Genomic DNA, 14,183 nt, shown 5'->3' with positions numbered 1-14,183 from the left:
TAATTATATTACTAATAGATTTTAAAAATATATATTAAAGAAATAAGGAATAATATATATAAAAGAGATTAGAAAATTTTATTTGGGAATTTTTTATTTAATAATATTTAATTTACATTACTTATTCTTAGAAATATACAATATTTATAGCTTTTAATATAGATCTTATTTAAATTAATATAAACATTTATTATTAACTGAGTTGTACTAATGATATTTTCTAATATAAAAATAAAATATTCTATATTATAATAGAAATTAATTCAAATATAAATATAATATTTGAGATAAAATAATTACAAGTTGATTAAATTTTACATTATAAAATATTTATATTATTAGTAATTTGTAACTATAATTATATATTTACTAGTTAATAACAGTGTTGAAAAAAATACAAATATCCCTTTTTAATGTTTTTAATTATATATTATAATTGATTTATGAAATTTTATTTATAAGAAAAAAAACAAAATATATTGAAAGTGAAAATAAGGTGAATATTAAAAGTAATTATAATATCTAATTAAATAAAATATTTAGTCAAAATATTATTAGTTTAAAGTCATAATACTTCAGTTAATTGTATGTCTCATTTAGATAAAAAGTGATGAATTGACTCATAACATCTTTAATAATAGATTAAAAGCCAATTGTATGATTATATCTATGCTTTATTATATAATAGCTTATTAAAATAATAAAATTATAGATTTATAGAAAAATAAGGAATATATAAACTTAGTTGTTGGTAAATCCTAAGATATATTGAATTAAAATATATATAATATTTTATATTTGAAATATTTCTAAATTAATTAATATATATTACATAAATATTCTAAAAACTAAGAAATTTATTCTAAACCAACACTTTTATATATATTACTAAATATAATAAATGCTAAGAAACGATAGGCAAATCCTAATCCAATAATAATTCCTATATTAGTACCTATTGAAGTATCAGATATTGATAATTGATAAAGTATTTCGTTTGTAGTTAATGGTCCCCATTGATTATTTGGTGGAAAACTATTTAATAAAAGTGCAGCATATCCAAATTTTACAAATGATAAATATTGGAACCAAGATATCCATACTGAAATTCTATTAGTAGTTAAATAAAATCCACTAACAACCATCATCAAAACCATAATAATTGGGGCAATTCCTTGAGCTAATTCTAAGGATGTAGTTAGAGAACTAATAAAATAGCTAATTCCAATAGATGTCCATATAATACATTGTATAATCACCTGATATACAAAAAATTGTTGCACCATTGTCCAATTATTATATGAGACATTACCTGCACCAGTCATAAAAAAATAAATAACACTAAAAAATAGTGGAGGAATAAAATAAAAGATGAAATCTCCAAGTTCCTTTGCAATAATAAATTCCATCGTACCATAAAGTCCATTTGCTCTTTCTCTATTAAATATTATCCTATATTTTGAAATAGATTCTAAACACATAAGTGAATTAAAGGATGAAAATGATAAAATAAAAAATAATGCACCAACAATATTATATACATTAGTTATTGCATGTATTGGTGAATCACCATAAATAGGAAGTTGAAAAAAAATTCCACCCACAATAAGTGCAGCTATAATATTGATACAACTATTCAAAGTAAATGATCCTAAAAAATTTCTTGAATGATTAATAAAAGTTCTTTTAAATATAATTGATATAACATAAAGAGGTCTTAATAGATTATTAAAAAATCCTTTAGTATGTTTATTAAATATTAAAGGTTTCCATAGTTGAAGTTGAGAATTTATTTGCCAATCAATATTACTTAAGACTTTGTTAGAATATTCAGAAGATGAAAACTTTTTTGAGAGTATTCTAAGATTTTCATAAGTTATAAAATCATTACGAGTATTTGGAAAGTGTTTATCTACTGCAGATTTAGGAACAAGTAAATCCAAAAAGTAATCTGAAGGATTATAATTTTGTGGTACAGTGTAATTATTCATTTCAAAAAAATCAATACAATCTTTTACAGATCCATAAAATATTGATTTACCTTTGGAAAGTAGTAATATTTCATTAAATGATTGGAAAATTTGAGAACGTGGTTGATGAACGCTACATACAATTGTACGTCCTGATTTAGCTAATTTTAATAATAATTGAAGAATTTGAAGTGAAAGGAAGGTATCAAGACCACTAGTTGGTTCATCTATAAATAATAGATATGGATCACTTATTAATTCAATAGCTAATGCAACTCTTCTTCTTTCTCCACCTGATAATGATTTCACTTCATTATCTCCTACAATTTTATTCCTACAATGTGACAAACCAAGATCTGATATAATTAAATTGATTCTTTCATGTCTTTCATGAGCTGTACAATTTGGTAGTCTAAGTTGAGCAGATAAATTCAATGTCTCTTGCACCGTTAAATATGGTAACATCACTTCATTCTGCATAACAAAACTACTACAACTACGCAATTCACTATTAGTTACTTTCTTCCCATTAATATATATTTGACCACCAATTAATCTTTGACCCTTAGATTTAATCCTCCCCGCTAAAATATTTAATAATGATGTTTTACCACTTCCACTAGGTCCAAGTATAGCAACGACTTTACCAGGTTCTGCCACAAAGTTAATATCATTTAAAATGTGTGTTATCTTTTGAACATATATCCCATTTCTTATTGTGTAAGATATATTCTTAGCTCCTAGATATATACCATTATTCAATTCTTCTTGAAATATACTATTTCCTTGAGTCTTCGATTCACATTCCCCAGATACTATCATTTTACTAAAATTATAAATAGTAATGAATTAATAGTACATATAAATATAATGGTAATATATCAAATTGTATAAAATGGTTATATACTGCCCTTTTTTTAGCCTAAAATTTACCAGATATTTAACAAATGACTAACCTTGATCTCACGCTTAGTTTGTACCGCCATAATTTAGCGGGTATCTGTCTCACGGGATTGTTATTCGATTATAGTATAAGACAATCTTGGGAAATTTCAATGCAGATTTATTATATACTGACAATTAATGCAATTGAAGGGATAAAAGTGATAAAAAATTTGATATAAATAGATAATGTATAGATTCTATTCACTATCTTAATAGAACCCTAAAGTATATTTGAGGTATACTTTATTTTTTATATAATAATAGATTATATAGAAGGAATCTGTTTATTAAGAATGAATTTATATATAATTAATAGTTAAATATCTTATAAGTTTGTAATACTAACTTTAAACTATTAATTAATAATAAATTTAATACAAGATTCTACAATATTACTTATTATATCTAGTAATTAATTAGAATTAAATACAGTATATTAATATCATTTGGTCAATTATTTTTGTAATTATTCTAAAAATGAATGACTTTTTATTAATATTCTTAATCTTTATTTTACAATTAATTTTTATAAAGTATTCCCTTAGAAAATAAAGTATAATATTATACAGAAGTGTTTTATTTCAATATACATATTATTGTTATCAATAAATTTAGTAATAAGTGTATTTTATCTAAATATTTACTAGTTTAAATTTTGGGGATTCCAAAATTAAGTGTTAATTCAATATCAATGTATAGCTTTGCAAAATTCTGTATTTGATGTATAAATAATAAATAATAAAACTAAAAACTAGAAGTATATAATATATACATTTAAAGATAATAAATGTTAGAAGTAGATTTAATATGCAATCTAACTAAACTAGAGAGGAATATAGAATAGTAGCACATACCCCAACCCCATCATCTATTTCAAAAGCCTGAATCCCATAAAACTTGGAATTCTTCAGTTAGAGTTGATTTTATTTGAACTTAGAAATGACCGCAAATTTATTAACATCTATAGGAAATCTATTTTTTAGGAAAATATGAATATAATAATACAATTTATTAAAAAATAAAGTATTATTGTTGATAACATCATATCTCTTCCAATAAAAAAGTCCGTTTCATTTAAATTGTAATGGAACCCAGTTAATAGAAGACTTCATTATTTAATAAAGGAAATATTAAGATTGCCACCACCTATGCCTACTTGGGTTTTTATGAGTACCAACACCTTGATATCTAACATATAGTTGGTCATTGTTAGATATATTATTAACAGATACCATGCATGCCTTCATACAAATAGAATAATCTGGGAGTACATTCTTAAAGAATACTCCATTTGAATTACAAGATTTTTCACATTCTGCTTTATCTGGAACCTCATCTCCTGTATTAGAAATTAAATTAATCACATTTTCAAAGCTAACTCTTGGAATATTATTAGCCCAATTGATTCCACCTTTTGTCATATAAACATATTGATAACTTTCGGCTATACTAGTAGAAATAACTTTAGCTGCAATTATAACTCGTTTTCTTTGTGATAAATTAATCCTAGCAAAAGATTGGGTTCTTGTAAGGTCTATTTTAGAGCACAGGTTACTCATAAAGTAATCAGAAGTTGAATATTTCCTCTGGAAATCCACCATAATAGGTGAGGAAACACAGACTTGAGCAGTATTACCAATGGATCCATCACTGTATTGCAAAGGATTTAACACATACATTATTTTACACAAGTCTGAAAAATCATAAAATATTTTTCCATTGCTAGCACTTGTTATGTAATCATGAACATCCTCAGTATATTGAAGTAATACTATAAATAAACTATGACAGGCAGGTGATGCATAGGGGTCTATAGACCTACAAACTTCATTAGCAATTTCTTCAGAGATCTTATTCTTTTTTAAAACAGACAAGCAACTTGTAAATACAAGTTCACGGTTTGTATTTATTTTTTTTGCAATGCGACCAAATGGTGGAATATCTAAATTTGAATGCACTGTAGATGGAGGTGATACTCTAATATAAGTACTTTGCATTGTTTCAGCCCAAGATCCAAATATTCCATTACCTGAAATTGTTAACAATTCTAAGGATACATTGGAAAAATGAGGGCTTTTAAAGTTCACTGTAAGTTTGGGATTAAAATAAACACTTTGTACTTGATTAGTAGAGACATGAAAAGGACTCCAAAAGTCACCACTTCCTTTGGGGCCAAAAATTCTCCTTGAATCGTCATATTGATCAGGTTCATACAAAAATTTAGACTTAAATTGAAACGCAATATCTTCGTTAATGTCCTTTATCTCTTCTACAATATCAATATCTCTTGGATTTGGAGGCATATTCTTGGAAATATCACTATATATGTCTACAATTATATCTCTGATAACACCTAGATTTTCTTTGGATTCTGATTTTTCAAAAAGTTCATTACATACACTCCTCACCCCCTCAATAAGTACACTTCCTGTAACTCTACTTTCCACTGCAATAGTTCCAACAAATTCAGCGACAGCTAAAATACAGTGTTCCTTTGTACCAGTCGATTTAACACGCTGTAATACTCGGCAAGCAGCATTATATGTTACTTTAAGTACCTTGTTTTCTTTTTTAATCTTTCCTAATTTATTAGCTAATAAATAAGCAACAGATAAATCCTGAGCTGATAATTTGAGACATCGTTCATGATTGGCAGGTTTGAATAGGATACATAATTGTCTAGATTCATTCTCAGTTAACCCATATTTCTCTGAAAAAGACTTGTCCATGGACTTATTATCCAATATATTAGATGTCTCCAGAGTTTGCAAGCACATAGCAGTAAATCCCTTTTTATTAGAATAATTCCACGGTTGCATCATATTCATTAAAGCACAAACATCACGTTGGTCAATAGCAAAGTTTGAATCCTGACGTAATTCAGTTAAATTTTGCAAAATATCTTTAGACCAGAGAAAAGCTGGAGTAGGTAAACCTAAACATACTCTACTGCGTGAACCATCTATAGCTGCACACCAATCCGCAATCTGTTTTTCTGAAAATCTCTCTCCTTTACCATCACGTTGGGTACCAGGATATTTCTTAATTTTACCAAATATCAAACGCTGACATGTAGAAAACACATTAGTAGGATCAATACGACTACTTAACAATTCAAAATCTTCTAATCTGTAAGCTTTATTACCAGAATCTCTATAAAGTCCAAACAAAATGTGTGCCCACATCTTTTGAACTGTATTAAGAGCAACTCCTTCTCTAACTGGCCATAAAAATTCATCGGGAGTTCCAATTCTATTTACTATCCCAGAATCAACCCATTTACGACGTGGAACTGCAACTTCATTATTGGAAAATTCCTCAACTGTATCATCACTAATTACATCTAAATCTTCAGTTTCAGTTTCTCTATCAAAAATAGACATAACAAGAGTATCTGATTCTTCCTCAATTGTCCTACCATGAATACGAGCATAAGGACTAGGTGGATAATCAGAATCAATTCCTCTGAACCTTTCATCAGACCATTTAATTCCAAGTGATATATCAAAAAACTCCTTATCTAAATTAGTCTTCTGAGTACCTATAGCTTTTTTCTTGTATACATAGGCACAGGATCTCCAAATTTCAGTATAGAATAGCCAATTATTAGTAACAATTTGGTCTTTGAGTGCATAGGCCTTATCAATTAAAACTTTAGTAACTGCATTTCTGCAAATTTCACGCGTCGGACCGCGTCTCATCATTTTTCTAGCAATACAAAGGTCTCTTACAAAAATTGGAAATAATCTTGGATATAAAAATTGACCTAAATGTAAGCCAATTCTCATTACTTCAGATAACTCACTAACCGAAAGAGAAGTGCAAGGACTCTGAATTGTGTAATCCATTAATGTACATAGCAAGTCACTATCAATATTAGTAACACCATATTGAGATAAAAGCTCGTCATTTACAATTAGTTGGCATTTCCCAAAAAGAGATTTCCTTTCTGGTTTGGCGACTAAAGATGGCTTAATACGTTCTACAAATCTACATAAATCTTTTGTTTCCATAAACATACCACGACGTTTCATACGTTCTTTCATATCAACCACAATGGAATAATCAATCCATGTTAGTGCATGACATTCTATAGTTCCAAAAGGTTCTAAATTTAGACAATATTCAAGAGATTTCTCACGTGAAAAACCTTCACCAGTTAATAGAACTTGACAATTAGATACAGAAAACCCAAAATTACGCAGAAGTTGTATCATCAACTTCTCAATCCCCAAAAAATCAATTGGTACTAGTAAATTTTCATCGTTCATTATTCTCCAATGTAAGATCTTTGCTAATTGAGCTTCTAACTCAGTCACAAGGACTCTCTTCTTAAGTAGATCTTGATTTCTCTGATCTTCTAATGCAATTTGATATCGATATTTATTCACAGAATATTTGGGTTTCTTAATAGGCTCAGGAATTATTGGAGCTTCAATATAATCCACTTGTGGAAGTGTCATATATTTAGCATTCCCATTTATAAAGAGATTAAGAATTGCGATTGTAATGAACCACACATTTCGTTTGGTTAAAAACCTTAACTTATTCATCTTATATACAGGAACGTTCTAGGCAAGTTCTATACTCGACTAATTATATTATTGCGATTTCACCTTTATAGAATCTCCTTAGTTCCAAACAATTTCAAATAACTTCTGAGTTCTCGAGATCTCAAAATGCAAGTATATTCCCCCGTATTGAACCCCCGCCCCAAGTGGGTAATCATCTAATAATTATTGGGACTAGCCATTAGGAATCTTAAATGTTCACACAAATCAATTAAAATTCCACAGAATCTCTATTAGATAGACAAGAACGTCAAAGTTCTATTTGTAGAATTGAAAAAGAATTAATGGTGAAGTTCAATTTACAATTATAAATCAAAGATGTATCTCAAATCAAATTATCATTAGTATTGTACATCTAATGTAAAAAATATTTTATTTGGGGATAACCTCGATTTATATAATTATTTAGTCCCTAAAATCTCATTGATAAAATTTACATCATCATTAATACAAGGACAATGATAATAACCAAAGATACAAAGCCTAAAGAGGCATACCAATTTATCCCACTAAATATTGATTCAGATAAATTGTTCTTCATCTGAGGTGTATTAAATTCATCACTAACTGACTTTTTAGGTTGCTTTGTTGTAATTATAACCAAAGTTAAACCATCCCTTTTATCTCCTGATGAGTAAGTCAAAATATCTCCAAAGCGAGTTTTAGACCAGGCTGATAATAAAATTGAGATAGTTGAATTGTTTTGATTCCCTTGAAAAAACTTAGGAATTGATGCAGACAAATCTACATATATATAAGAATTAGGAGTTCTAGGGATAACAGCCTGGAAAGTATCCAATAATGCAGACTTAACAATACGAGTTGAATTTTGAGGAAGACTTAGTAAATCTACACGAATTGGTAGAGTACGTGTCCCTCCAATTTTATGTACATATAATTTTATTGAAACAATATCATCAGCTGTAGCACCAGATCTAATTAATGATGAGATATCAAAAATTGCCAATATTGATGTCCCTTTGCGAGATCCCTGAATTGTTATGACATTAGAAGAGCAGCCATGAGGTACTAACTTTCGCATTTCATAAGTCTTCAACAAAGGAGTTTGATATTCATAGTAAGTTACTTTACTTTGTATCTCATCTTCATTCTGAATTTGTTCAGTTATATCTGCTAATTCTTGAGATGGAGTTTCAGTAATTGTAAATATAGTACTTGTTGACATATGAGCATATTGCTCCGTAGAAATTCCTAATGAGTTTGATTGATTTTGAATTAGTGAAGATAAAGGTTCACTTTTACTATTCTCCTTTTCTTCCTCACCTTCAATTTCTTGTTCCTCACTTTGACCCTCACCTTGTCCCTCATTTTGTTCCTCACTTTGTTTCTCGTCTTGTTCCCTGCTCTGTACTTCACTTTGTACTTCACTTTGTACTTCACTTTGTACTTCACTTTGTACTTCTTGTTCCTCTTCTTGTTCCTCTTCTTGTTCCTCTTCTTGTTCCTCTTCTTGTTCTTCTTCTTGTTCTTCTTCTTGTTCCTGTTCCTGTTCCTGTTCCTGTTCCTGTTCTTGTTCTTCTTGCTTTTTCTCCTCATTTACCTCCCTTACTTCTACCTTTACTTCCTTCTCTCCTTTATTATCAATTATTCCTAATTCTCCACTTGTTGAATTACTACTCGAGTCGTTAGATTGATATGACATCAAGTTATAGTTAATTCCTCCAGAAGTAACTTCAGAAACAGATATATCAAATACTAGTAGCACCAGAAATATACTCAAAAAAATAGTTGTTTGTCCAATTAACTTCATTTTTCTCAAAGAAAAAAAAACAAAGGGTAAAATAGTCCAAGTTGTCTCGATTTCTTTTTTCAGTCAAGTAGGCTAAGAGAGTATCTACTATACAAAGTTCCATATATCCCGCGTTGAGTATTCCTGTCTAGTGTTCCTCGTCTTATCTAGATCTGGTTTTCTCACAAAATCCTACAATTTATAGAAAATTTGTGGATAACATTTGATAATCTTCTTGTCTTCTTTTCTGTTTAAATGGAATATATAGCTTAACTAATATTTTATATTGTAATAGTATCTTAGTAATTTTATCTAAAGATATTATTGCAAAGTATCTCTTATATATACCATAATTACTAGTTCAAATACTTTTAATTTAGGAGATTTTAAATAAATTACTTTGTATACCTTTAAGGTTGTATGTAACTATAGTTAGGGTTTACATACTCTGAAGATAATACATATTAATATATGTGTCTCAATTGGATATATAAACTTAGAAGATAACTATGGTAAACTTAGATTTTTAACTTTATAACTTATCTTCTGGTTATAAATATGGTAACTAGCTACTTTATATAACTAGAACAAATTTGTTAGAAATGCTAGATCTAAAAAATACCCGCCTGGTATTTTTAGGGTTTTATATTAATATTATATATTAAGGAAGATAAAAATATAATTAAGACCTGGATACCAAGCAAAATATGAGTTTGAAATGTATCTTAACTGTTTATATAAAGGAATGACTGGTATAATACTATTTGCGATAATTATAATAAGATACCGCATGCACCTCGTAACTTGTTTTACTGCAAATTACAAGGGTTTTTCAGTATCAGGTAAAGGGATATTTTCAAATTCTGTATATAATGAGATGACAGAGAACTTATGTCAGCCGACTGCTATTCCATTTGAACAGTTGTTAAATTATGGTAGCCCATTAGTACTTAGTTTTACCTGCCCTGATAAAAGCGTGATAAGCAGTATTGAATATATGACAGATTCCTTAAAGTATTATATAATAGGACTACGTTTTGGCTGTAGTGATGGATTATCTAATATATATCTGGGTTCTCAAGAATATAATTTAACTAATGTTAAAGATAGGTATGAAGGAGATGGTATTAATGAAGTTGCCTTTGGTTATGATGCTGTGGAACCAATAATTAGGCTAATTAAAGTAGTTAAAGAAGAAAAATTTCCAATTCCATCAAAAATGTTACTTTCATATATGTCAAAAAGTGAATCTCTTTATCGTTCTTATACATTATTAGGCGATAAACCAACAGGTTTGTGTGCAGTAATTATTTTAAATTCTCGTTTCAAAAATCCAATAATAAGTAATTTGAGGATAAAATTTGCTTCTGAGAGGCCATTAAGTAATATTCCATATAGTGGTTTTGTATATACTGGTATACCTAAAATATCATTAAGTAAAGTTTTAGATAAAAATTGTCCAACTATTTCAGGAGTAGCACCAGGTACTGCTGAGGATATTTATCCATTTATAAGTTGCCCAGAAGGATACCATATAATAGGAATAAATACTATTTTAGGAGATGATATATCTGGTGCGAGCTTAAGGTCTATATCTCAAGGATTTGAAGAGGAAATCAGATTGAAAGTGGGGTCTAAGGTGAATTTAGATTCCGAGATTAAAGGTCTTGAAGGAAAAAACTGGAAAAAAGATGCTCTTGTTGATTCTATAGATTTTGATTCCCAGGATACATCTACATCTAACTTAGATATGACTGAAGAAAATGAGCATAGAACTGTATCAAATGGTGAGATTTTAATGTTAAAACTTCTTTGTAGTGATTACATTACATCAGTAAGTTTAGGGCAGCCTCTTAGTAATATGACGAGTTGGAATATTTTAGATTCTATTCCGAAAGTTGAGTCTTGGGTTAATTCTCAAACTTTAAAAGATAAAAATCTAAAAGCTTTGATCCAAAGTGAATCTGAAAAAAGTATAGTTCGTGGTACATCTGATGTTAAATTAGGTAATATAAATACTTTATTAATTGGATATACGACTGGAAAACTTCAAATTGAGGCTTTTATAGATACTCAAAACACTTCAGGTTTGGGTAGACTCTCTGAAGTTGTTGATCGTTACACATTTGGCCCAATATTTATCTATGCCAATGAATTTGTAGATTTCCAATTAAATACTAGAAATATAATAAGATCAGTTCCTCAAGTTTACATATCTAATCCAATAAATAGAATAAACAGTTACTCTGGTGAATTTTTTACTGGTATTTGTAGTCGTATAATACAAGGAACTTTTCTTATTGGTCATATAGGTTTTTCTACTGCAAAACCCATCAAACCTTTTTTTCCACAAGTTTATTTATCTAGAGATATTACATTTGAATCTGCAACAACCGAATTCCCTTCCAAATGTGAAATGATAAAAAAGAACATTGATGAACATGATAAAAACACGGACACCGTACGTAGTAGCTTAAGATCTATCCAGGGAATATTTAAATGTCCTCCAGGATTCTCAATTGAATCGATTCAGATACTTGTAAATTTAAATGAAGATCTTATAGAATCTATGAGGTTTAATTGTGGTAATTCCTTTGAATCATTTATAGTTTTGGGATCCCCAAATTATATGACTGAATTTTCTAAAAATTCTAAACCTAATATAGATATAAATGGACTGAAATTAATTTCTACAGCTTTTAATACTAAAGATTTATCTTTTGATAATATAAAAAGTATTTTAGCAGCTTTTTCAAAGCCTATATTTTCTTCAGCATTGTTTATACCTGATAGTTTACTTCCTATAGCTTATTTCAAAGTTTTACAAACAGCTGAAGATCCTAAAATCATTGAAAATACTTTAATATTTAATTCAAAACTATATCCTGCTAAAGAAGATCTCCAAAAAATTTGGAAGGGTGGGGTACTTACCCAGGTATGCGCTGATATATCTCCAGGAGGACTCATTAGAAATCTCGGGTTTTATTTTGAATACCCCTTCAAACCAACAGTACAAAGAGCTATAAATGACTACTATGGATATGTATCTCAAGGTAGTGGGACTTTAGAAGTTGATCCCAAGAATTTTATCTGTCCTGAAATGCTTCATTCTCCTAGAGCACAGTTTCTCTTTAGCAAACATATTGAGGAAATCATAGTTCAGGGTTACCTACACCCTTTAAGCAAAAAAACAGCACTAAGAACTATTAATTATATCTGCCCAACTAATAGTGTTATTGATAGAGTTGAAGTCACATGGCAATTTGAGAGGAACCTTAAGACAATGGACATGCTAAATCCACTCCTGAAATCTAAAAATACTGGGGGTTCTATTGCAGCCATGAGATTTTTCTGTAGTGATGGTGAATCTGTTTTGAAAATTGGAGCTGATACAAATCCAACACATACACAGAAGGTAGTGGAGATTCATGAGGTATTTCTTGGATATGATGCACTTCCCAGATTTCAATTTGAAACCCTAAAAAAGACTTTAGTTGTAAATCAGAGTACTCAAATAACTGAAGATCTTCTATTAACTATACCTGGTGATCCAGTATCTTTTAAACTTATACACGAATCTTTCCCTGTGTCTACAATTGTTATGAACGTTGGAAGAGCTCAGTATTATACATCTGCTACTGAAGCTCTCTCTACAGATAAAAGCACTCAAAAAAGGGAATATCTCAAATCTTTAATTTGGCGAGGAGGTAAATGGAAAGGTGTTTGTATAGGATTATTAAATATTAGTGGAGGAATTCTGATTTCAAATGAATTTAGTATTGTATCTTTTGGATCCTATTTTGAAGAGCCTTCTCCAATAGCTAAAAGGCCCTATGAAGGGTTTCTATATACTGGAGTTCCACAGATAAATTTAGATAAGATTGTTTCAACTTGCAATATGTCACAATCTCCACCACTTAAAAACAAGTATTCAGGATTCTCAGCATCCTTTTTATGTCCAAATGGGACTTATATTGAGAGGATTGGGTATGGAACTGAGGATAAATCTAGTGAGAAGAGTTATGAAGCGCTTAAAAATGGAACAGTGGTACTCCCATCTCCATATAAAGAATCTAGACACTTGGGTCCTCTGAAACAGATCACAGCTTTACATATTGTATGTAGTGATGGAATATCTACTATAACAATTGGCCAACCCTCCAAAGCTGTTGCTTATAGTAAACCTGGAAAAATAGGAGCTATAAAAATTGGATATATACAATCAAACTCAAGCCTTGTTGACAAATCTATTAATCCTTTGGATTTGTTAACTCCTTCTAGTATAGATATATACTCATCAGACTTAAAATATAAACTTTTGAAGTACTCAAACCCTCAATATCCATCATATCTACAAAGAAGAAATTTTTGGAAAGGCCAGAACTTACTTGCAGTTTGTGTAGACTATGCAGTTGTACCAGATGAAAAGGTAGCAAGAAATAAAATAAATAAGAATCATCTTACTTGGACTGGAACAGGAACTAGAATCCAAGAAACATATGCGATAATGGCTATAGGTTTTGCTTTTCAAAAGCGATCTACTGAGGCAGGAGACAAAGCGAAGACTGTTAAAGTAACCCAGAAGTTACCAAAAGTTAATATATCTAAATCTAGGCGTAGTAGTAAGAAGGATTACCCTACTATTATATCTCAAAAAAGGAAATTTAAACTCCCACTGGTATTTCGAAGTAAACTTTAGTCATTATTTACTATTTAATTTTTCATATTTATAGATTGAATAATTTTTTATCCATTCTTTAAATTTAGATGTACTTAATTTTTGGCGCTTATGTACCACTACATTAGGTACTAGGACTTGTATTCCAAGAAGTAGTACAAGTCTCCGGTAACACAAAAGAAGGGTAACCTACAAGTTAAGTTCTAAGAAACTCAAATTTTATTTAAGAAAAGGGATGTCTACTTTTTTTAGTCTATTGATCTATTTCA

At 29.3% G+C, this 14,183-nt stretch overlaps 4 protein-coding genes across 4 annotated transcripts; 1 reads left to right on the top strand and 3 right to left on the bottom strand.

Annotated features, from left to right (window-relative positions):
* Positions 1–857: 857 nt before the first annotated feature.
* On the bottom strand, positions 858–2,792 carry cand_019240 (ABC-2 type transporter family protein; the record flags this gene model as incomplete). The annotated part of the gene is made up of 1 exon (XM_067212156.1): positions 858–2,792. One exon carries the CDS (start codon positions 2,790–2,792, stop codon positions 858–860), a length of 1,935 nt encoding a protein of 644 aa, XP_067066362.1.
* Positions 2,793–4,045: 1,253 nt separating this feature from the next.
* On the bottom strand, positions 4,046–7,468 carry cand_019230 (uncharacterized protein; the record flags this gene model as incomplete). Its single annotated transcript, XM_067212155.1, has 1 exon — positions 4,046–7,468. The coding sequence occupies one exon, from the start codon at positions 7,466–7,468 to the stop codon at positions 4,046–4,048; it is 3,423 nt and encodes a 1,140-aa protein (XP_067066361.1).
* Positions 7,469–7,919: 451 nt separating this feature from the next.
* On the bottom strand, positions 7,920–9,257 carry cand_019220 (uncharacterized protein; the record flags this gene model as incomplete). Its single annotated transcript, XM_067212154.1, has 1 exon — positions 7,920–9,257. One exon carries the CDS (start codon positions 9,255–9,257, stop codon positions 7,920–7,922), a length of 1,338 nt encoding a protein of 445 aa, XP_067066360.1.
* A 724-nt stretch (positions 9,258–9,981) lies between these two features.
* cand_019210 (uncharacterized protein) lies at positions 9,982–13,935 on the top strand (the record flags this gene model as incomplete). Its single annotated transcript, XM_067212153.1, has 1 exon — positions 9,982–13,935. One exon carries the CDS (start codon positions 9,982–9,984, stop codon positions 13,933–13,935), a length of 3,954 nt encoding a protein of 1,317 aa, XP_067066359.1.
* Positions 13,936–14,183: the final 248 nt, after the last annotated feature.

Source organism: Cryptosporidium andersoni (assembly GCF_001865355.1).
Source record: "Cryptosporidium andersoni isolate 30847 chromosome Unknown contig_92, whole genome shotgun sequence".
In the NCBI taxonomy this organism is placed as follows: domain Eukaryota; phylum Apicomplexa; class Conoidasida; order Eucoccidiorida; family Cryptosporidiidae; genus Cryptosporidium; species Cryptosporidium andersoni.
This window is presented reverse-complemented; position numbering and strand designations above follow the sequence as displayed.